Source organism: Drosophila novamexicana, unplaced genomic scaffold, assembly GCF_003285875.2.
Source record: "Drosophila novamexicana strain 15010-1031.04,08,12 unplaced genomic scaffold, DnovRS2.1 tig00000387-arrow-pilon, whole genome shotgun sequence".
Taxonomy (NCBI): domain Eukaryota; kingdom Metazoa; phylum Arthropoda; class Insecta; order Diptera; family Drosophilidae; genus Drosophila; species Drosophila novamexicana.
Window position 1 is genome coordinate 799,572 of NW_020824800.1, and position 22,716 is coordinate 822,287.

At 40.2% G+C, this 22,716-nt stretch overlaps 6 protein-coding genes across 13 annotated transcripts in view; 2 read left to right on the plus strand and 4 right to left on the minus strand.

Moving 5' to 3' along the window:
* Positions 1-521: 521 nt before the first annotated feature.
* The window catches only part of LOC115759683 (calcium/calmodulin-dependent 3',5'-cyclic nucleotide phosphodiesterase 1), a 57,027-nt gene continuing 34,832 nt past the window's right edge, over positions 522-22,716 (plus strand). For all 7 annotated transcript variants that reach the window (XM_030700664.1, XM_030700668.1, XM_030700667.1 and 4 more), the window contains exon 1: positions 522-1,002. In XM_030700664.1, coding sequence (XP_030556524.1) covers positions 537-1,002 — 466 coding nt within the window. In that variant the 5' untranslated portion in view covers positions 522-536. The remainder of the gene's footprint in view (positions 1,003-22,716) is intronic.
* Positions 6,195-6,463, minus strand: LOC115759691. The gene is made up of 2 exons (XM_030700684.1): positions 6,371-6,463; positions 6,195-6,313 (listed from the first exon to the last, which is right to left on the minus strand). The coding sequence occupies exons 1-2, from the start codon at positions 6,373-6,375 to the stop codon at positions 6,199-6,201; spliced, it is 120 nt and encodes a 39-aa protein (XP_030556544.1). The 5' UTR covers positions 6,376-6,463; the 3' UTR covers positions 6,195-6,198.
* Positions 8,040-10,735, minus strand: LOC115759685 (maltase 2). Of its 2 annotated transcripts, XM_030700678.1 has the most exons (6): positions 10,662-10,735; positions 8,952-10,122; positions 8,740-8,890; positions 8,493-8,688; positions 8,290-8,430; positions 8,040-8,210 (listed from the first exon to the last, which is right to left on the minus strand). In XM_030700678.1, exons 2-6 carry the CDS (start codon positions 10,089-10,091, stop codon positions 8,138-8,140), a joined length of 1,701 nt encoding a protein of 566 aa, XP_030556538.1. In that variant the 5' UTR covers positions 10,092-10,122; positions 10,662-10,735; the 3' UTR covers positions 8,040-8,137. The 2 variants fall into 2 exon arrangements, with proteins under 2 accessions (XP_030556538.1, XP_030556536.1); XM_030700676.1 differs by lacking the exon at positions 10,662-10,735 and having other exon boundaries at positions 8,952-10,205.
* Positions 12,078-14,165, minus strand: LOC115759686 (maltase 1). The gene is made up of 3 exons (XM_030700679.1): positions 12,935-14,165; positions 12,535-12,881; positions 12,078-12,472 (listed from the first exon to the last, which is right to left on the minus strand). The coding sequence occupies exons 1-3, from the start codon at positions 14,132-14,134 to the stop codon at positions 12,256-12,258; spliced, it is 1,764 nt and encodes a 587-aa protein (XP_030556539.1). The 5' UTR covers positions 14,135-14,165; the 3' UTR covers positions 12,078-12,255.
* Positions 19,736-20,267, minus strand: LOC115759689 (agrin-like). The gene has a single exon (XM_030700682.1). It carries the CDS (start codon positions 20,143-20,145, stop codon positions 19,924-19,926), a length of 222 nt encoding a protein of 73 aa, XP_030556542.1. The 5' UTR covers positions 20,146-20,267; the 3' UTR covers positions 19,736-19,923.
* LOC115759688 (serine protease inhibitor Kazal-type 1) lies at positions 21,700-22,145 on the plus strand. Its single transcript, XM_030700681.1, has one exon. It carries the CDS (start codon positions 21,828-21,830, stop codon positions 22,062-22,064), a length of 237 nt encoding a protein of 78 aa, XP_030556541.1. The 5' UTR covers positions 21,700-21,827; the 3' UTR covers positions 22,065-22,145.

The window sequence follows — 22,716 nt, forward strand, 5'->3', positions numbered from 1 at the left end:
ATCTGTATGAACAAAGACAGTCGCAAAAAGACCAAACAAAGATTCAAATCTATTTCAACATAAAAGTAATTTTGATAGCATTCATAAAAGATTCAGTTTCATTTTGATGTTGCATTGTTTTCAGTCGGGTTTCCATGCACCACGCTGCGTATGCGTGTTATTTGGTAGATGGTGGAGCACTACATATTCATATCTCTTTCTATCAATCTCGCTGTCTCTCTTTCCCCCTCTCTTTGTTTGGCAGAATTATATTTCGCTTTCATTCATTGCGATTCATTTTAGAAGAGTGTTTTGTTTTAATTAAATTTTATGTTTGCGCAGAAATAAAAGTGGCTCAACACAAAGAGCTATAAGTAAATTATAGTGCAATCAAAGTTTCAAATATTCCAACTAAAAATTTTCAAAAATATTAATTAACTGGCGGAGGCGACAGGCAAAGTTTCCACGTAAATTGACTAGCAACGGGTCGGTACCAAAAATGAGCACGACTCTTTCCTAAATAACCGCGCGAAATCCTTAGCACAAGCCAACGGAAAATGGGCGACACTTTGGATGAGACGCCGCCGTCGCGACGCGGTAAGCCGCAATCCTTGAACATTAGTCCGGAGGAGACGGCTGAAGATGCAGTTGAAGGTGCAAGCCATGCAGCCAGCGGCTCCTCCACGCGCTCGACACGCTCGCGAACGGGCAACGATCCGGTACGGGAACGCGATCAATCCTGCGATGGACTGAGCTCTAAGGGCAATCGGAATGACGAGTTTGTTGGTCTGCCGGCACCACCACGGCGTGAGAGTCTCAACAGCTGCGACCAGCAGCAGCAACAGGCAAGCAGTCCCGGCGGCGGCTTGCATAAGGCGCTGGGTCTGAGCACTCGTTCCACAGCTGCTGGAAACAATCCGCGGTACTCGTCCAGCGTTGTGGTTGGTGGCGGAGCTGGCAATCTGTCCGGCACCACAACGCGCAAGTGTGTCCTGACGCTGGACGGGTACTCCTATGTCATAGGTAAGTGATGGGTGCACTTAAAGAACAGGCAGAGCTTGCCTGGAGTCACCTTTGGGTGACCCACATGAACTGTTTCCTTGGGTTTGACTTTTAATTCGTAAGCCACCTTTTCCACACACTCTACACACAATTGCGCCATGAAAAAGCATAAAATAATATATATGTATCTATTTTTCTATCATTTCATTGCAGGTAAGTCAATTCAGAGGGCAAACCCAAGAGCCAGATTGAAACGACGGCCCAGGTACGTGGCCCATTGCAGCATTAAATTGAAAATGAAATTGAATTTCCCCAAAGGGGCTGGGGTATGGTAGTAGCCAATTTAAAACTTGGCTGCCACCCATAACTCCTTTCTTATCCTTTCTTTTAACCAGCACAACACAATTCATTTCGAATTGCTGCTGGAAATTTATGGGCAACTTTTAATACTGCAGCAGATTGCGTATACGACACGTGGCCGGGGTAAACATTTAAGAAAATACGCAAAATATGCTCTGGCAGGTTAGCTAGACCAGGCTAGACCAGTTTCTTGTTGTTCTCGGCAAAATTATTGGATACCGGAGGCTTTTGAAATCAGCTGGACACTCGTGTTGTCTGCTCACAGCTTCTGGGCATCAATGTACACCTATGTATATACTGATATAAACAGGTTTTTGAAAACAAACATACAGCTGTTGGCCAGTCGTGGACTAAAATAGTTGCATAGAGCACAGACACTTTAAGCTTCTGTGTGTTCACTTCAGATAAAATGAATGAATTCAATTTTAGGTGAAACGAATTTTAAGCGAAAATAAAAGGTATCCATATAATCCTGAAAACGTGTGTGTGTGTGTATGAAGTGCTATTGTAGTTAAATGAACATTCACCGCAATAAGGATATCAGAAAAATTTAAATATGGCATAAAATTACCAAAAGCAACAAGGAGCGTATAAATTAAACTTGCAGGGATATTATAAAAGTTTAATATAGTGTATGCTGCAACCGACAGATGGATCGATAGATAGATAGGTAGATAGATAGATAGATAAATAGATAGATAGATAGATAGATAGATGTAAAGATAGATAGATACATAAATAGATATGTCAGATACGTAAGATTGCACAAAACGAATGAGTCCCTTTTATCAAACTTCAATGCTTATAGATATAATAAAAATATATTATAAATGAATCAGTCAGAGTCAATTATTCAATCCTTGCCGAATTAATCGTCAATCGTATACCACAAACAAATCTCAAAAGTAAATGTATGTATATAAAATCTTTGAAGCCTGCAAATTCCAGTTAAGAGCTGTCAACTTGACGCTCACGTAATATCTACGTGCTCCTGGATCGCTTTAATGCAAAAAAAAAAAAACACCGTAAAACTGTTAAGCTACCTACTCAATTATTCTGTTAAGCGTTAAATAAATAAACAGATAAAAGAAATTCAACTGTTACCAGTACTATTCTCCAGATGGAATGTGTACCGCTGGGCTCCAATTGCTGTGTCACGTAGCTGCCTGAAATTTGAGGCAATGCCAAGGCATGGGGCACGCCCCCAATCGGACAGGAGCCAAGTGACAATGTGGCGCGTCCTTTGGGGTTAAAATTTATGGGCGCTGCAATATTTTGCAAATATCCGTAGCATATCCTGCGGCGACAGCACAGGCAAACAACAATGCAATAAATAGTCAAGTGTTTGTTTTTGTATTCGTGCTCGTGTTCCTGTCGCTGTTGAGCGCCAGAGAGTGTGTGTGTGTGTGTAGTTGTTGTTGTTTTCGAAGTGTGTCCTTCAATTGACATATTACACTTATTGTTGGCCTGGTCGCGGCCGCTTTCTAGCGTTGCACGTTTGTTGTTGTCACTCGCAGACAAAGGCATCAGACGAGGACAAGGCCCACGTCCACCTCCACCATCGGCTATTTGTGCTGTCTGGCTGAAAGTCCAGAGCCCCGCTTGCTCAAGCGGGCTTCAGCGACAAGTTAACTTATTGACAGCAGCCAGCCGAGTGGGAAAAGGTTACCACTTAATTGATGTGCTGTGTGTGCAACTGAAACTGGGAACAAAACAAAAAAAACAAAAAAAAAGGGTTAAGTGGCCAATTTAGCTGCGGTTCAATGAATCTTCATTGGCATTGGCCAATTTATTAAGGAATAACAAGGAAAAGCGTTAACTTAACTAAGCGCGTAATAAGGTTTAAGGACAGGCAACATTTGCAAGATCTTCGCATAATTTTGAACGCTTAAAAATTCACAAATACAAGAAAACCATTTGGCAAAGTTCATGCGCATAACTCAAATGCTTTTTGCACTACTCGGGCCAAAAGTGACCTTTCTTTGGTTTTGTTTTAGCCAGTCCTAAGCAACCCATAAAAATTTGCATAAATTCCAGTCATTGACTTTAACGCACAAACATTTCAATGCATATTTCGAATTGGGCGTAACATGACAAGCTCCCTCAAAAATATTTATTGTGGAGCAAAAGATATGAGCAGCTTTATTGAATTTGTATGGGCCTGGCTTAAAGGGATAATGTATGCAACTCTTGGCTAAAGTTTTTATTTGCCCTTATGCCAGCGGCGCCTCAATTGCCAATCAATTTGGCTTTTACTCTCTGCGGACCATTGATGTCGACAACTGCTTTCAAGTGACAGCAAAGTTATAAAAAATAAACAGTTTTTGGAGCGGTTTGACGGGAAAATACCCTGTAGCCAAAGCTGTCACGATGGTGGCCTCTTGCGATAATTTATCTACCATAAATACTCCCTATTGTTAAATAAAATGATATACATTAAAAAATGTATATATCCTCTTCATGCGTTTGTATAGGAGAGTATATTTCCAGTCTCTAGCTTTTATACAATATATATTTGTGGGGTCGGAGATGATTGGTTCCCGCCGGTTACATATTCTTGCCCAAAAACATTATACCCTTATTACGCGTTTCCAATGAGTTCATGGTTTAAACACCCTTTAGACCTGCATGAATATAAGCCCCACAAAAACACACGCAAGCCAACTCTAGCTGATTATCAGTAGCATTTTGCATAACCTGTACTTATTGAAAGTGTATATAAGAAAGGGTCTGCATCAACAGAAGATCGAACCTGTCTTTATTAGAGCTTCTATACCAGAGACTAAAAGCTTGTTTGCCAATCGCAAATTAAGTTTATCTTAAATAACCACAAAAAGAGATATAAGGCAGCGCTTGGAGGTGTGTGCACATTTAACACATTTAACGGTAGCTCGGCACTGGATTCATGGTATCTGGAAGTCGGGCGCTCTTGACTGGAGCACTCATGTTTTAATTAAAAACAGTTAAAAAGCGGCGCCAGTTTCGCGACTGTCTGTTAAATTTATGAAGCCTGCAGCTAAATGGCCAAAATGGCGCTGCCACAAACAGAAAAGGCAGCATACGCACACACACATACACAGGCAAGGGAAAAAGTTGGCAGCCCGAATTGTGGTTGGCCCGAAGGATCCAATTAGCTGGCTCATCTTTGTTCCTTTCCCCCGCATCCTGCGGCCGCTTATACCTTTTACTGCTGTTCTGACATCAAGGTGCACGGCGCGTCCTGCCAAATTTCCCAGAGCTGCTCAGCATTTTGAAACTTTTAAGCTCAAAAGGATTTAACATGTGTGTCCTTGCATGCTGCTCTGTATATATTAGACAATGCGACATCCTCAGCCCGCAGACAATTGATCAAATCAATAGCTATGAGTTCCAGCAATCAATCGCAATTGTTCAACATTTCATTCTTTTTCTGTGAACTAACAATTAATTAAACTATATCAAATTGTAACTTGTAAAGCGAGTAACTATAGTACTTTTGGTAAGAATAAACCCTCATATTCTTGTAATTTTCTTACAAAAATAAAATAACAAAGATAAATAGCTTTAGCTGATTGACACAAGAGCAGACTTTTGTGTTTCTGTTTTTTATTGGTGACAGCAACATTTATTTTTTTTTTTTTTTTGAGCATAAGAAAGGTTTTTGGGATGAGTACGGACTGAAAAACATGTTCGCGGCTGAGGAACATATTCTGGTGGACTGTAAAGAATTGGATAGAAACAAACATGTGAATCGATAGTACTACAAATACATTTAACCCACGACCACCCACTAAATCGAATGCCAAATGTAAAGAAACTCACATTTATCTTAACGTTAGTTAGTTTGACTAAGTTTACCTTGAGATCTAGGTCTAAACAAGACAGCACAAAAGTTTTGATATTTGTGATAGATATTAAGCCAATTGTTCCCTCGGCATTATCCGAATATCCAGATCCTTGGATATTATCTGTGTGAACTATTTTTTAGAAATATAAATTACAAATAGTGAATTTAAGCCACATTCTATTCATGCAATCAGTCAAAATAATCAAGCTTTACAGCTTTAAGTGTCCGGGAGTCCGGTTAATTTCCAAACAGTTGAATATAATTTTATTGGTAACTCTGAGAGGCAACAACGGCGCTGTCAACTTCCGGCAATCAGGATGGAAACAAGGATTTCCACTTGCCAGCCAGCAAAGCGTTAAATTTACTTTAGCAGCTGCCAGCTGCTGCCTTGTCGTTGTCGAGACTCCTAGCATAGGGACTTTCGGTGCCAGTCGCTGGAGTCGTCCTTAACCAAACTATGGAAATATCCGCTAGCAAATTGGAAAAAAATTATTGTTGACACTTTCGTTTTTGCTGCACTTTTAGACAGCGGAACAATTCGAGCCAAAGCAAATGAAATTAATTCCAAAGCAGCTAGCCTGAAGATAAAATGTTATATAAAAAGCTTTGATGCGTTTTCGATAATTGATAAAAACACATTTCTTAAAGCTGCTGACAAGAGCTTTCTTTCTGCTCTATTACAATATATAAAGACATAATTGAGCTAAGCATTTATATGGATTTTTGAGCAATAAATTGAATTTTAAATGCCAGAGCTAACAGTTGACATATCGCAAAGAAAATCGATCTGTCAGGCAATCTTATTACCACCCACTTGTCGTACAATTTTCAGCACCACTTGACAGCGATAAACGGAAATTTAATTCGTCCATATGATGCCCAGCAACCACAATTTCGCCCGTTGCCAACTGTTAATGACATTTCGGCCAGTTGGCTAGCGATGCTCTTTTATTTTCGCTTTTTTCTTTGGTATATTTTATTAATTAATTAATCAATCAACTGGCGCAACAAAAATCAATGCATCAAAATGGCTAATTGAAATTTACTTTAGTCCACTTGTGACGCCACAAATTGTACATTAGCAAAGCCACTAGCACCACGTTAAAAGATTTGATGATTTGTTTAACCAAAAGTCGACGTTGTTTACTGAAAAAAAAGGCAGTCTAGTTAGAAACGAACAAACAGTTATTAGTCCAAACTAACCTCATGCCCGACTGCTCATAGCTCAAAACAATGCCAGCGCGAGGCGCAAGTCGCAATTGGGGTTTGTCACTGCGATTGTTGACAAAAAAACTAAAATCACTTCATTCATGGAACATTTAGAAAACAAAAATGTTAATGTTTTAGGATAAAGATAAAGAAACACGTCTGTTTAGGATAAACGTGGCGTATGCGCAATGAACATTTGAAGCCAAAGCAAAACATTTCCATTTAATATGATTTGAATTACTTTATTGCTATTTAGCACTTCCCCCATTTAAACAGAAAAAACTAGTCGTAATGCTAATGCTTTATGCCATTTTGTGGCTTATTTCCTGTGATCCTAAGTAAAAATAATCTTCTGATTACAAATGAAAGATTCATAGAAATTCACTTAGTACTTTCCGCTGCAAAGTTTGTGGCTTGCGTGCATTACATTTGCATTGCAAATGGCATCTTGGAATTATGAAAGATCAAAGTTTGTCACAATAAGGAATTATAATTGGATCATGAAATGTGTAACGCCTTCTCGGAACCTATAAATTGTACATATATACCTTCTAGATCTGAATCAACAGTCAAGTCGTTATAGCCATGTGCTATTGTCTGTTGCTATGCAAACTAAATTTCTGTTCTTTTTTTTTATGATTTAAGTGCTTTTTAGCAATTTTCAAACTTAAGTAACTGCCTTTTATATTCGTTAAGAGTATTTATTATGCCATTCTATGCAGCATTTGATGTCTCTTTATTAAGCTAAAAACTTATTGGCGTCCATGGAAAATTTGATATGATTTAAAGGAGCAAGTTTATGGACATGGCAAATTGCACAATGCAGTGCTTAACGCGTGGCATTTGAAACTTTTGCATAACATGAACCTTTGCCCGCCCTCTCCCTCTCTCCCTTTCTCTTCCTCTCTCTCTCTCTCTGTTGCATACCCATTTGGAATGCGACAGTTCGCAAATCTCTGTGTCGTGGTCCATAAATCTTCGAGTTCGTGCGCCCAGCCACATGAAAAATTATACGAGCTGTGAAACAAACTGACCAGAGAAAAAATAGCTTGGAGGTACCAAAAATGATTTACCCTTGCAATATTATAAAAAAAAACAACAGTTTTATTACAATATTTTAATCTTGCAGAAATGTTAAGCTTAAAGCAATTTAAAGTTTCATACATTTCATGCTAAGTAAAACATGAAAGAATATTATGTAAAATTATTTATTAATTTGAGTACATAAACTACTTATTATTGAATAAATGAAAGGCAACTGTAATCTAATCCTATCTCCGCCAACAAATTTAAAAATATGTGTTAATAAATGTAGAGAAGAATTAGGGCAGACTTTTAATACGGCTCAATTTTCGAGCAATTTTATTTATGGCTTATTGATTGTTTTAAATTTAATCCGACTGATTGCATTTTAGATGGCAGCCTCCTTAAGCAAGCAGAGAGAATAGTCTACCAAAATATAGAGTCTTTATGCGTTCATTACCAAAGTAGAATACCCTTTGATAGGGTATCTAAATGAATTGAATTCCGCTTGGGCAAACTGCCAGGGCGACAATGGCGACGTCGTGGCCAGCAGTTTTATTCCGCATGTCGTGCATAAAAAGACCTCCAGATTTTAAATGCAAACTGATATATAAAAAAAACTGTAAGAGGCAAAGTGAACTTTAATTCATTTGCAGCACAAGCACAATGCCTTATTTAATCAAATTTGTTCAAAGAAAATTGATTTCAATGAACCCACAAAGTACGTTAATCTTGGGCCTACGCGTCGAGCAGCTTGCAGATGAGACCCTCATGAGCTGACAGTGTTAAGGCGCTGCTGGAAATCGTTTGTCTGTGGAGGGAAGCGAATGCAGGACAAATATGTGGCAAATATTTTAAATGTGATATAATGCAAGTGACATTAAACATACCCAGGTGCATAGACTGAATCCACGCCTGCCACTTCCACCACCAATTTTTGAGGTCGATTGATAAAGTCTGTTAGATTTACCAACTGCTCCTTGGCGCTCACATTGATGATGGTTACGAGTGTGTCGTAGTCCTTCAGGGTACTAAATAGCCAAAAAACGGTTAATAATTGTACGCCCTTTAATATAGAAAAAGCGAGAATTACCGCTTAAAGGCGAAAACTGTGCGGGATAGCGGCTCTATGCTAAACCTTCCACGTCTAAGAACCGGCAACTTGCGTAGCTCAATCAGCGATTTGTAGACTTTGTAATGGCTTTTAGCGGCTTGCTTTTGCGCTTCTAGATTCAACACCAGATAGTTGGGATTTACAGGTAGCCATGTCTTGGCAGCAGTGGAGAAACCTAAGGAAACGTATTATATATTCATGGTTACTATAATACAGTTCAGCTTACCAGCATTGGTAGCATTGCTCCACTGAAAGGGTGTACGCTCCGGATCTCTGGACACTTTCTTATAGTCCAGTTTACCAGCAATGCACGCTGGCGGATCCACCGTGTCCTCCCAACTGATTTCCCCATAGTCCTGCATGCCCAGTTCCTCGCCCTACAACAAATATAATTCAAACTGATTAGTCTGCTGACCTTTCAAATAGAACCATACTCACATTATAGGTAACAGCGACGCCGGGAAGTGTCAGCAGCAGCATGTTCATGGCATCGACACTGGCGGGGCCAAAACGCGTGGCGACACGCGGTTTATCGTGATTGCCCATGACCCAATTGGCAGTGTGCCCGCGAGGCATGTAGATCAGCCACTTCTCTATATTGTATACAAAGTCACGGGCATCCGAATCTCCGTTCACATCCGTAATAAAGTGAAAATTGAAGGGTAATTGGGAGCCGCGCACTCCGCCGGCATCCTCATAATAATCCATGAGCACATGCAAGTCGGCATACGCCTCTGTCATCATAATGCGCGTGACACCTTCCGAGTGCTTGGCGGTATAATCGTCCAACAGCTGCCGCCAGTGCTGCACCATGCTTAAAACCTCAGGCAAATCTTTGGTATAGATGTGCTCCGTATAGTCGTAGGAGAGGGGATCCGTAGTCTTGCCGCTAAGGGGCTCATCGGACAGGGCTTCATCTTCGAACAAATGATTCAGTGCGTCAATGCGAAAACCAGCCACACCTTTATTAAGCCAGAACAGCAAAACATCATCCATAGCGCGCACCACGGCCGGGTTGCGAAAGTTGAGATCTGGCTGTTCCTTGGCGAACTGGTGCAAATAATACTGCCCGCGTTGCTCATGCCACTGCCAGGTGGAGCCATAGAACACGGACTGCCAGTTGTTCGGTGGCTGTCGAACACCCTGATTATCCAATTTCCCATCTGCCCATACATAAAATTTGTCATACAAGGGGTCCCGGGCCGCTGACTTTATGAACCACTCGTGCTTATCCGAGGTGTGATTGGGCACAAAGTCCAAGATTATCTTGATGCCCAGACTGGTAGCCGTGTTCACCAGCTGCTCAAAGTCGGCCATACTTCCATACTCCGGTTGTATAGACTTGTAGTCGGATATATCATAGCCAAAGTCCACCATGGGTGACAGAAAAATGGGACTTAGCCAGGTCGCAGTAATGCCCGTTTCAGCTAGATACGGCAGCTGGGAGATAACACCCTGCAAGTCGCCGATGCCATCGCCGTTACTGTCCTTAAAGGATCTGGGATAGATCTGGTAGAAGACCGCGTGCTGCCACCAGTCGATAAAATCTTCCGTTTGAGCGCTCAACAGACTAGACATGACCGGACTAGGCGCCTGTGTCCACAGCAGGCTGCAAAGTAGAAGCAGTTGGGTTGTTCGGGTTAACTGATGCGCTGCTGCCATGGTGCAAGAGATTTGCTGCTGTGGCAGCGACTGTAAACGCGAATCAGATTCAGTTCTGTTTTTAAGGGTTTATTCCAAATTGCTGGCGGTGTAATTATTATAATTTTAATATTATTAACTCTTAATAAAGCAGCTCTGATTATTTATAATTGTATATGGAAACGACTGAGGACAAATAGAATCAAATTACAAACATGTGAAAACAAATATAACGTAAGCCAATTTAACGCTGTAAAATAAATGTACATATGCAGTAGAACGTTACTTTAAAAGAAAATGAAATTATTTCGATTTTGTTTTTATTCACTATTTTTCCGCCTCATTCTTTGTAAGCAGCATACCTTCCTTTTGCACTGCAAAGAGAGGCTGAAGATCATTTGGCTGATCTTTTAATTTTACGCCTTATCTCTCTACCTACTACCTCCATACATAATCAATTGATAACAATCACTTCTGCTGCGCTCGCTACTTACACTCTTTACCTACCTCAAAAGGCTTGCCAACAAATATAAGAACGTAAACAAATAACAACAATTCAATACTGCTCGAAACACGTCAATTCGCCCACAGCCACCGTGATCAACTGAAAACTGAGAGAGAGCAGCGTGCAGCGAAGCCACAAGCTTGCGCTCCACTTGGAATCCACAGCAATGCTCACAGCATCCACAAAGGCAGGCTGCAAATCAATATGGTGCTCAAAGCCGAAGTGGCCGACTAAGAAATACCCTGTTACCCGTGTCGAGCTGCCGTTCCAGGCATTCGAACTCGAACTCATATACGCACTCGACTGACTCACTCAAACTTACCTCAATTGACTCAACCTAATTGCCTCATTGGGTATCTAAGGGAAGAGATGTGCTCATAAAATAGAGCATTGACATCAATTCTTATCGGTTTCGAGATTTTGATGATTGGGTATACCCATTCCCATAAATTCTAATTATTGTCTATTTCTTATATAAACGGGCTCTAATATACGGACAGACGGGGAGACGCACAATGGCTGGATATGCGCAGATCTTCGACCTGCTCACGAATAAATAAACTTTGTATACTTGGTCGAAACAGTTTGCTCTACCTTTGCAAACATTTGCCCATTAGCATTATACATATTCTTAACCATAGTCAAAGGCTACAGAGTATAAAAGACAAAACGAAATTTATATTTATACAATTTCGAAGGGCTTTTAATTAAACTCAACAACAATTTATCTACCGCTGCCCAGAAGCGTTGACAATTATGAAATATTTTGGAGAAAGTGCGACGACAGCAACACGACAAACGACGCACGGCACGTACAATGCGGGGCAGGAGGGATGAGGGCAACAACAAGTATTCACAATTCAATTAAAACGTGCAAAACGCTTTAAAGTGTAAATAGGCAATGGGAATATAATTAAATGGAAATTCAAATTAATTGCTAAGATGAGTATATATATAGTATATATAAATATTGCTCGAATAGCAGTTAATATCATTAAACATGAAATTCTCCAATGCGTGCCTTTGCGAAAATTGCTCTACTTTAAGAAGATGATTGTTTCACTTTACGATAATAACTTTATTTTAAGCTGGCCGGCTTTTAAGTTGGTCATAACGATCAAGGTATAAGCAACCAGAGTGAGAAAAACCTCTCTTTCTGATAATATCGGAGAATAGAAAAGGAATTTGCCTTAGAGACAAATCGAACGCCTTTAAACCAATTCCTTTTGTCAACGTTAGTTTCAAGGTATCTGTTGTATTTGAAACTCTATCTTATTTTATTAAAAATAAAATAATAAATAAATAATTAAATAAATTTTTGGGTGGTTCTGTTCGCGGTGCAATCCAATGCCTAGCCTTGAGGTTCGATTCAGGAACCCCTTTTTGTCACATCTGCTTCGAACGAAATATTAAATTCCTTCAAGTTTTGCAATATTTTTAATTAGCATGATATAATAATGTTATTAGCCCCACTGTTCTTCGGTGCGGGTTAAGCTCTGGCAATTCCTTATAAATGATAAAATAAAAGTGTAATCCACATTCTCACTACCGTGAGCCACATTTCATGTTTAAATTCATCTTTTTTAATATATTCAACTACTTGCGAGCTTTGAGCTGTATAACTAGACCCTCATGGGGCGACAGTTTGACCTCGGCGGGCTTAAGACGCTCACTCACCCTGTGCTGGGAGCAGACGCCCACAACCAACAATGTAAGACGATTGGGCAAATCGATAAAGTCGCTGACATCGACTTGCTGGGTGCGATTGCTCACATTTATGACAGTTAGCAGGCTGGGCTGACCCCTCAACTCGCTGGAAACACACAGATAATATAAAAGATGTTTGCTCAATAAAAAGAAAAGGTAACCACTCACCGCTTGATAGCAAAAACTTGTCGATTAAGGGCCTGGGCTGTAAATGTGCCATCCCGCAGGACTCGCGATTGTCTCAGCTTGATCAGCGATTGATAGACCTTATAATGGCTGAAAGTGGCCTCCTGCTGGGTGAGCAGATTAAGCTCCTGATAATTCGGGTGCACAGGCAGCCAGGTGGAATCTCCCGTGGAGAAGCCAGCATTCTTTTCATCACTCCACTGCATTGGAGTGCGTTCGGGGTCGCGAGAGACCCACTTGTAATTGTCAAGACCAGCATCACAGGCGGGCTGATCCACCGTGTCGTTCCAGCTAATGTCACGATAGTCTACCATGCCGAGTTCCTCGCCCTGAAGGAAAAACCTCGATGTAGAGCCACAGATTAGAGCACAGCTACGCTTACATAGTAGGTAATGCCGATTCCCGGCAAAGTCATCATCAGCATATTCATGGCATCCACAGTCCCAACGCCATATCGAGATGCAACGCGCGGATTATCATGATTACCCATCACCCAATTGGCAGCGTGTCCAGGCGGCATATAGGTCAGCCATCTTTGAATGAAGTATACGAAGTCCTGAGCCACGGAATTTGCATTCAGCTCGGTAATAAAGTCAAAATTAAAGGGAAAGTGGGCGCCCAGCACGCCGTCCTCATCTTCATAGTAGTTCATTAGCAGCGATAGATCCGCATAGCCCTCGGTCATCATAATGCGCACTGGTCCCGGATTATCGGCCGTGTAGTTGTCCAACAGCTGACGCCAATGCTGAATGAGCCCATAGCATTCCGGCTGGTTCCTTGTGTAGATGTGCTCCAGATAATCAACTGAGTTGGGATCACTGGTGGAGCCGCTCAAGGGCTCGTCCCGCAACTGCTCGTCCTCATATATATAGATGACGGCATCGATGCGGAAGCCAGCCACGCCCTTTTGCAGCCAGTACAACAAAACTTCATCCATGGCCTGCACCACGGCAGGATTACGATAGTTTAAATCGGGCTGTCCGCTGGTAAACTGACGCAAATAGAATTGTTGTCGCTCCTCGTGCCACTGCCATGCGGAGCCGGAGAATACAGATACCCAGTTGTTTGGCGGTACGTGAGTATCATTGTCCGAAAGTGTGCCGTCCTCCCACACATAGAAATCCTCATAGCCAGGCTCTCTAGCAGCGGACTTCTTAAACCATTCGTGTTCGTCAGAGCTGTGATTGGGCACAAAGTCCAAAATGACCTTGATGCCCAGTTGATTGGCCTTGGCGATCAGCTCATCAAAGTCCTCCAGGGTGCCATACTCCGGCTGGATGTCCCTGTAGTCGGATATATCGTACCCAAAGTCAACCATGGGTGACTTGTAAATGGGACTTAGCCAGATAGCCGTGATGCCAGTGTCCACAAAGTACTGCAGCTTGGAGGTGATGCCCTTAAGATCACCAATGCCATCGCCATCGCTGTCCTTAAAGGACCTGGGATAAATCTGATAAAAGACCTCGTGTCGCCACCAATTAATATTGTCTTCCAACTCGTTTGGCTTATGCTTTTTTAATTCTGACGAAGCCGCAAAAAGGAGCCAACATAGGCCCAAAACTAAGCTCCACTTCAAACTCATCTTAACCCATTGAAGTTGTAACTATGCACTGTATGCATCCGTACGGTCCGAACGACCTTATATAGCCGCCGTCTTTGTTTGCTACCATGGAATTCCGGTTTAATTATTTACGTTAGATTAGATCAACTCAAATATTTTTCCAATTGGTTCGTGGACGGTCAACACGTCTTACATGTGAATACAAAACAATTTCATTTGGGCTTCACAATGGGAAGAGTCCAACTGACCAAGCAGTGGAAAATTAAATACATTTGACATTGAATGGGAGATTGGCGAGCTGCAAACATTAAAGTTCTGGACTAGAACAAAAGCTGAGAAGAATATTAATTAATTATTTCTCTGTTTGTTTTGTTCTTGCGAATGCGAACATAAACACAGCTCAAAAACTAGTTCCGCTCAGGCACAGCTCTAAGTTAATAATTACATTTGACAAAAATAAACAACAAGTTGTGGAGAAAGTTTTTTGCTGCCATGCCCAGAGCACACTCAGTTTGAGTTTAATCAATTATTTAACATTTTAGTTGCAATGCTGTATTGTTTGTTCTGTGGTCGCAATTAAATTCTAATAATCTAGTTTCAAAGAAAGCAAAAGCAGCGAGCTTTTCCATAAGTATTAGTGGCATTTTTTGTTTAAAATTCTGAAAATTGAATTTACGGACATATTCTGATGCATACCAAACTTGCTCGGTATCAATTTGTTGTTCAAATTACTTGATCCCCTCCTAGTTGGTATGACTACCTTATTATTTCTTATTAGCACTAATTCTATATTATTATAATTCAAGATTTTCCTTTCAACAAAAATTCGAGTATACATCACAAATTAAATTTCTTATGCCCAGTAGTTTATTCAAGTGTTCTTTTCATTTATCAGGAAATTCTTAGTTGAAGTGCTTAAAAGCAAAATTCTTCCTAATGTGCTGTACACAACTTGCAGGCAAAATTAAATTAATTTAAACCAAAAGTAATTTGAATTTGGGCAACATTTTAACAATGTTCGAATAAACAAATCCAAAGATATTCCTGGTTTGAGGAGCACCTAACACAATTGAAGTTCGATTTCTAAACTCAGTTAAGCTCATCCCAAAACAGAGTCTCGACAAAATCTATTACTAAATCTATAACTAAATAGCATATAAGCATATTCACTATCTTAGCGTCCATACGCCAAACTACACGATATCCTTGCTTGCAGTTACATATTTCGCAAGCTCCTGTGCGAAGTCGTGTATTTGTTTTGCCTGAATATATTTGAATATAACTTCGTACTGCTATGTGTACTTTTGACTATAACTCAGCAATTTCTTTTTACTTTACTTGACTTCGATTTGAGTGTTCCATTTTGTTTGTTATCCACGTATTTGAACCTGATTCTGCAATCATTGTAGTTGATCTTTCCCCTGGTTTTTGGAATATGGCCAGGAACTTCAACCACCTTAGAATGTTTTTATAATTTGCTTGTTTTTTATCCGATTGTTTGTCATGCTGTCACGTTGCGTTTCGCATATCCCTGGCCACTTAGCACGTTGCATTTTCATTTTGTTCACTTTCCACCGCGAACTTCCGTTGCGTGCCGGTGCACAAAAGTGAAACCCGCTTCCAGCAGCCGCTCGGATAACAAACAACGGACGTGCAAAGGGTAGCGTGTCATTTCGCTTTGCCGCTCCGGCCTCCTTGTTCAAATATGGCTTCTGGTTAGTTAATTAAAACATTTGCAACATTGTAATTAAGCTGCTGTTGCTTGCATGATATTTACTAGGTGCACGGCCGTGTACACCAAGAACATGTTTTACGGGAACATGAGAACGTGATCGTCCTGTGCCTGCAAAAGGCTGTGCAAACGAAAAACATAAAATTTATATTTATTTATTCATTCAAAAAAGCCAAATAAGCAACTCAACAGAGGCTAACCCGGCGTCAAGTGCACGATTTTTGTTTGCAACTTATTAAATTCCGTTGAAAACCGGAGATGCAACATGAAAAGGGTTTGACATTTGATTGAGAAGGAAAAGGTGGCGCAGCTCGAGTGCTTTGCACTTGTATCTGTGCCCTGATTTTCATACAGGTCGATATACCTTTCGAGTCAAGTTTGAATTATGGCGCGCAAAAAAGTTTCTCGTCGAGAGCAACTGCGAAGCTGACTAATCCGCCCCAGTCGCCTGTCCGTCTGTCTGTCAGGCAGTGTTTGCCACCTAACCGTTGGGCGATATCAGGACGAAGACCGAGGCTTACCTTTCATTTGCAGGTCGTACACTGATTGAATTGCGTCGCAAAGCGGCAAAACAACGCCAAAATTCGTTTTATGGAGGTCGCACTCAGCAAGACATCTTTGGGCCACTTTTCAATTTGGGGGCGATCCCAGCGGCAGCCGCCACAGCCGCAGCCACATGAATAAATAGCAGCCTACGCGTACATATTTTAATATGTAAATATTTAATAATATCAAAGCGGTGCGAGCTTGGCATATTAAAAAAAAAAAATAAACAGACAAAACCAACAGCAAGAAAAAACGGACTCCGATTAATTCGTGCGGGGATTTCATTCAAATTTAATGCACGCTCTCAAAACATATGGTTAGGATTAGATTTATATACCCTGGCAAAGGGTTTTGTAGTTCTGTCGAGTTACGTAAATAACATTGCAGGAAACATCTACGACCGCAAAAAGCTTTTGTTTTATGGGTCAGAGTACGGTTTAATATAGTCTACATCTTACTAATGCTGACTACAATCCTTTTAAATTATTTAAATTTATATTTATGTGATACATTTAAGATAATTTAACTTGATTAACTAATTGGAGCGGTGGGGTTAATGTAAAGATTGCACTTGTTTAGTAAGAACTTAAGCAATAAGATAGAATAATTGATAATTCAAACTGATGAAGAGGCATTAATTAATAGTTAATAGCACTTCAAAATTATTATTATAGCCAGGCAATGCCGGGTACTACCTGTAAGTCTTATTCAAGTTTAATCATCTTGCGTAATGCTGATTGACATGACACGTGGACGGATTCCGCCTTCACCAGCAAAGCTTTACAAAATCTCCGATAAATACCACAGATTCAGATAACAATATGTTGCCATAAACAAGAAACAACGTCTATTTTCGTCACGCTGAAAATTAACTACGCTTGACATAATAAAACTAATAAATGCCGATAACTTAAAGAACAAAAACTTAATAATTAATTTTTAACCGAAACATTGTTATGATAAAGAATTATGAGATCGATCTACATGTAAGGAGCACAGTGAAACCAATATATCTCCAGCTTGATCAAGATAGTTTTTTAAAGTTAAGTATCGACCGATATTTCCCAAGGCAACTGTATGATAATCTGATTCAGCCGGTTGCGACTGCCTGCAACAAAAAGATGATCCTATGCTTTGTTTGAGGTGGATAGGTTTAAGAACTAGAGACCATTTTGCAAAGTAACAGACAGACAGATGTGGTTGATCATAAATATATACAGTTAATAAGGTCAGAGATGTCTCCTTCTATGTATTACACATTTCACGTCAATTTTATAATATTCGCTGCAAGAATATAAAACCAATTTATTTTTAAGCGTTGAGAAACCTTCTTTCTTTGAGTCTTGAGTTAAATTATTTGACAAACATATTGACAACAATTTTCCAACATTATTGCCTTATCAAATAGCAATATCATATATTGAATTGCTGCCTGATATGCAGATAAAATCTAAAGATGATTGCGTATAACTGTCATATGGCTGTTAGGGTATTTAATCGTCTGCACCCCAAAGATAATTGTATATTCGTGTTTTTTTTTTGTTTTTTTCATACCTGTTTACTCGCATTTTGTTCAGGTCTGACAACCCTTAAGCGTCAGCAAATTGGTTCAGTTCCATTCAGGACACACGGCAGATACGTGTTTCTGATTGCTATTTGCGTTGCCATTTGATGTGAATACGTTTACGCTTATCAAATACTTGTTATCAAAATCGATTACAACAACAAACACGAACTTGCTTTGTTGTCAGTCGTAGAGATTGGCAATGTCTAATGTAGGGCTTTGTGCATATGTAATGAAAAAGGCTATACTAAGTTCCTATTTATTGGTCGGGCATGGACGTATTTAGTTAGCTTTTGCTTTTAATTGCACGCTGTTAACCTCGATGACATAATTCGAATCTACATATCTTGTGTCAAATATAAGCTCAGCACATATTTTTGAAATCTAAAAGCTTATATAAAATCCTTGAGACAAGGCCAAGCGCACAAAAATCGCAAATAAGAGCCTTAAAAGCTGCCAAAGAAATAATATTTATTTTTCTCACCTTCCATTATTGCAGGAATAAATGTTTACCTATAGACTTTATGTACAAATGTGTATCAAAAGCTTAGCTAAGTGACAATCCTATTTATATGTAATCCAAAAAGTAGGCAGCATAAAATTCGAATAGCTTATTACTTAAGATAAGATACGAAGATACGAAAGCTATCTCAGGCATGCTAAGACGTGGTTTTAGAAAAATCCAAGTTCCAAGTGCGGGAATGGGTTAGAAACGGTTGAATGGGACGTTTTTGCTAACGGTCTGATCGGGGCTCAATCTAAGTTTTCATTCTTGTAAAATCTACCACCTAGGTGGAAAATGGCTGTATGTAAGCTTGGCCGTGCAAAGCCGGGTCATACTCACTTGGATTAGGTGTTATAAAAACAATATATGCATTTTCGAATCATTAAAGAGTTTTGAGCACGCCAATATGGATAGATACCAACCAGTTTCCATTCCCCAAACTGCCCTCGAGACAGCCTATTAACAGATTTGAGGCTAATGCACACTGAGATAAAGGCTCATGTCGTCATTCCACTCAACATAGCATTATCTTTTTAATAACACTCTCTTTATTTAACGCAGCTGACAGCTTCCTGTCATAAAGCAAACGGCAGTGCCGCTGCTCAGCATGCTTCATAAATGTGCCCCACTTATATCTGTTGCTGCCGAACGGTGTTGCACGGTGGCATTTTGAGTAATTTGACATTCGTGTCGCACGTATTGAGATTCAATTAACAAAAGCGTAATACAGTTCATAAATCACATACAGAAATCAGAAAATCCGTAGCCCGAAATGGGCACCATTGTGGACGCGCTGCAGGCGGGCGTTGTCGATTAATTATGCACAATTTGATTGATGTACGTGAGGGGCATATTTGAACGACAAGTCGGAGACTATCAATGACAGTGAACCGAGCTCCGACAACTTGATGACGTAGTCGTTGATACTTTTAATTAGCATTTAATGGCAATATTTGCATACCATGCCATGAATCGAGTTACGCTTCGGCGCATCTCATTGAAAGTGGCAATCAGAATGGTTGTAATTAAACCCGTTTCCACCTCCAGCTCATCCATCAATGTTCCCGCTATATGTGTGTCAGAAACGTAATGGGTAACTGGTGAGTCGGGACAATCGTATATAATGCGTTTGCGTGCCTCCGAGCTCCTTTGGTAGATATGTCTCTCCCTCTCTCTCTCTCTCCCATCATAATCAACCCATCAAATAACGTTTAATCATCTTACCTGGACAACTTTAAATTGTACGAGTACATAAGAAACTAAAACACAAAAGTATTCAAGCGCAGCCACTATTTTTTTTCATCTGAATTATCGTAGGAGAAACAGCGTAGTTAGCAAATTTTAATTACAATTGATTAATGATAGTTAAAATAACGATTAACATATGAGAAGTACTTTTATGATTTGAATATATATACTTTAGCTTTCAGCCGAAATTATTCACAATGCAGATCCGTCCACAGTTAGCAAGGCCCCATCTTCTGAATGTTGAGTTGTCGTCCCAGTTTCTTGTAATCCCGCTGCGTGCACTCGAACTCACAGCGATTTGTATAGGTAACGCCATTCGAGGCGCACACCTGCCCCTTCTGCTTAAGGTCGCAGGGACAAAAACTGGCCTCGGCGTAGCCCAACCAAATGGCAGCCAGAGCAAAGACGAGCAAAGCCAGCAAATTCAAAGACTTCATTTTCACTTGAGATAATTAGGCGCTGCCACCGAAATGAATGATTTCCAAAGTATCTGCGAGATGGTTCCAGACTCTATGAGATGTGTCGCAATACGTTGCGCGTCGAGCGTTGAATTTGCACTGAGCGTCAAAAGCAAAGCAAACTGTATTCTGTTAAATGAAAAGAGATAGAGAGAGGGTGAACGAGAGGGGGAGGGGGAGGGGCTGGCTTGGGCCAAGTACTATCTGAGTATGCGTCAGTTTTGCTAATTAGTCAACAAGCTGTTGACTATTCCGACTTGCAAAAAAAAAAAAAAAAACATCTGTGCCACTCCCCTCGCCGGTCGCGTATATAGCAGCCCCTATTTAAACTGTGCTTGTGTTTTCTTGAAATTGTTTAGCGTTTCGTTTGCATGCGCTTTGCGCGCCTCCAGCAATTTACACGGCTGGCAATTGATTGCCTCCGCCCTCGGCGGATCCAACCAGCTATGCAGCCAGAGCAGGAGCAACAGCACCAGCAGCAGCACATCCAAGCGGGCAGGCCAAAGGCTAGCAATGCGCATGGCTATGCCACATTTGAAACTAAGTAGAAAAAGTTATCATGTGCTTAGGCTGATTTCCCCAGTGACACAAAGTTCTTCAAATTGAGTGAATTACAGCTAAAGTACTTAGTTAGACAACAATAGAGTGCACAAATTGACATACAATATAAAATACAAAATAAAAGCTATAAATATGATGGCATTTCGTTAATTAACATTGTAACTGAAGTGAGTGTCTTTGCAAATAAGAGCCAAAGCTGGCGAACTACTATTTTACGCCAATTACTTTTGCCACCTGCCGATTATCAAGAGCTCAGAACGATCGGTGGCCTCTAAAAGGTGGCCCTGCTGATAAGCAGAACGAGAGAGAGTGTGTGTGTGCTTATTGATACTAGAGATGGGCGCGTGTCGCTTGCGTGAGCACGCACGAGCAAACAAGAATCTTAATTTAGTTAAAAATGTATTATATGGACTTATCTAAAGTTTAGTAAAAAAGTAAGTGTCGAGACGACTACTGCTCAAAATTCCTTTCACAGCGTAATTGTCTCTTAAATTAAAAAAACAGTGTTGGAGACTTTGGGAAACCTCTATTCTTGCATGTCATAAGTACCCTAACTGACTTATAAATCTAGATCATAATGCGTTGGAGATATTGATTTGCGAGATAGTATATAAACGAGCACATATAATAATTATCAAATTCTAAGCATTACTGCGTTAACCGAAGTTTGTTGCAATGGTGCGTCAATATATCGGCACGATCCAATCTCGAAGACAAAAATGAGCACGCGAGAGAGCTTTCAAAATACCAAATAGTTGGCAACGCGGAAGAGTTTGAACGCAACAGCTTTAAAGCATTTGCAAAAAAGCGCGTCTGGTTGAAGCATAAACAGAACATAAGAATAAAATGAGTCAATATATTCTTAAATATAATATATATATTTGAAAGCAAAGCCTAATATTAATTTTACTATTGAATACACCCGAATAATAAACACAAATACATATATTTAAAAATAAAAGTCAAACTACAAAGCACGCGCGATAAGATAAGGCCCATACATAAAATCGAGCCAATGGAACTGGCCCACTCAAAACAAAAAACCACACTGCCAGTATCAATATTGAGCAGCTTGTGGATTAACCTGTACACAAAACGAAATGAAATTTTATTTGCTATTGGCCCTGTGCCTGCTTCTGGCTGCATTTGTAAGCGGCGAGCAGGAGGAGGATAAGGTGGAGGTGCCCAGAAGGATCTGTCCGTGCCCACGCAATTATGATCCGGTCTGTGCCAGCAATTTGATCTCCTACCCGAATCGCTGTCTATACGATTGTGCGCGTCGCGAGTTGGAGAGGGCTGGACGCAGCTTGGATTTGCTAAGATCAGGAAATTGCTGAGACGAATTTCTTTCACAATTGTCAATATAAAATCATTTCAAAACATTTAAAAATTTCTTCAAAATAAAATCACTTTGTTCAATTGTGAATCAACTGAGCTGAATCATCAATGGGGTAATATATTTGTGTATATGTGTAATATTGCCGCTTATCAGTAAGCCCATTTTGGAGTGCCGATTGATAGCAACAGTCTTTATCTGGACAACGTATGTATAAACAGCTATAAATCAGATGACAATGCGCTCTGACTTAAGGGTTGGCTTCCGTGAACCATTGATTCCGCTTTAAGTGAACTATGAACACCAAATATACTAGGATCTAAAAAGTTAATCAAGCATATAGATATTTAAAAGCATAGACGAAAAAAAGATGTTGATGCAATTTGATCAAGCTCCGAAACCAGTTGCTTGAATATACTTTATGAGCTTTTCGATTCTGAATGCGTAATCTCCCTATATTCATACAAGAAGCTACGTTTCGACCGATACAGCCCGATGTCAATAATATGTTGCATATATGTAAGGGAATATAGTGACACTTATTAGTGAAGTATTCGGTAAAGATATCCTGACAAACAAAAGAGTATTTCTTACAAGAACCTACTTTTCGACCGATTGTTTCCACGGCAGCAATATGATATGGTAGCCCGATC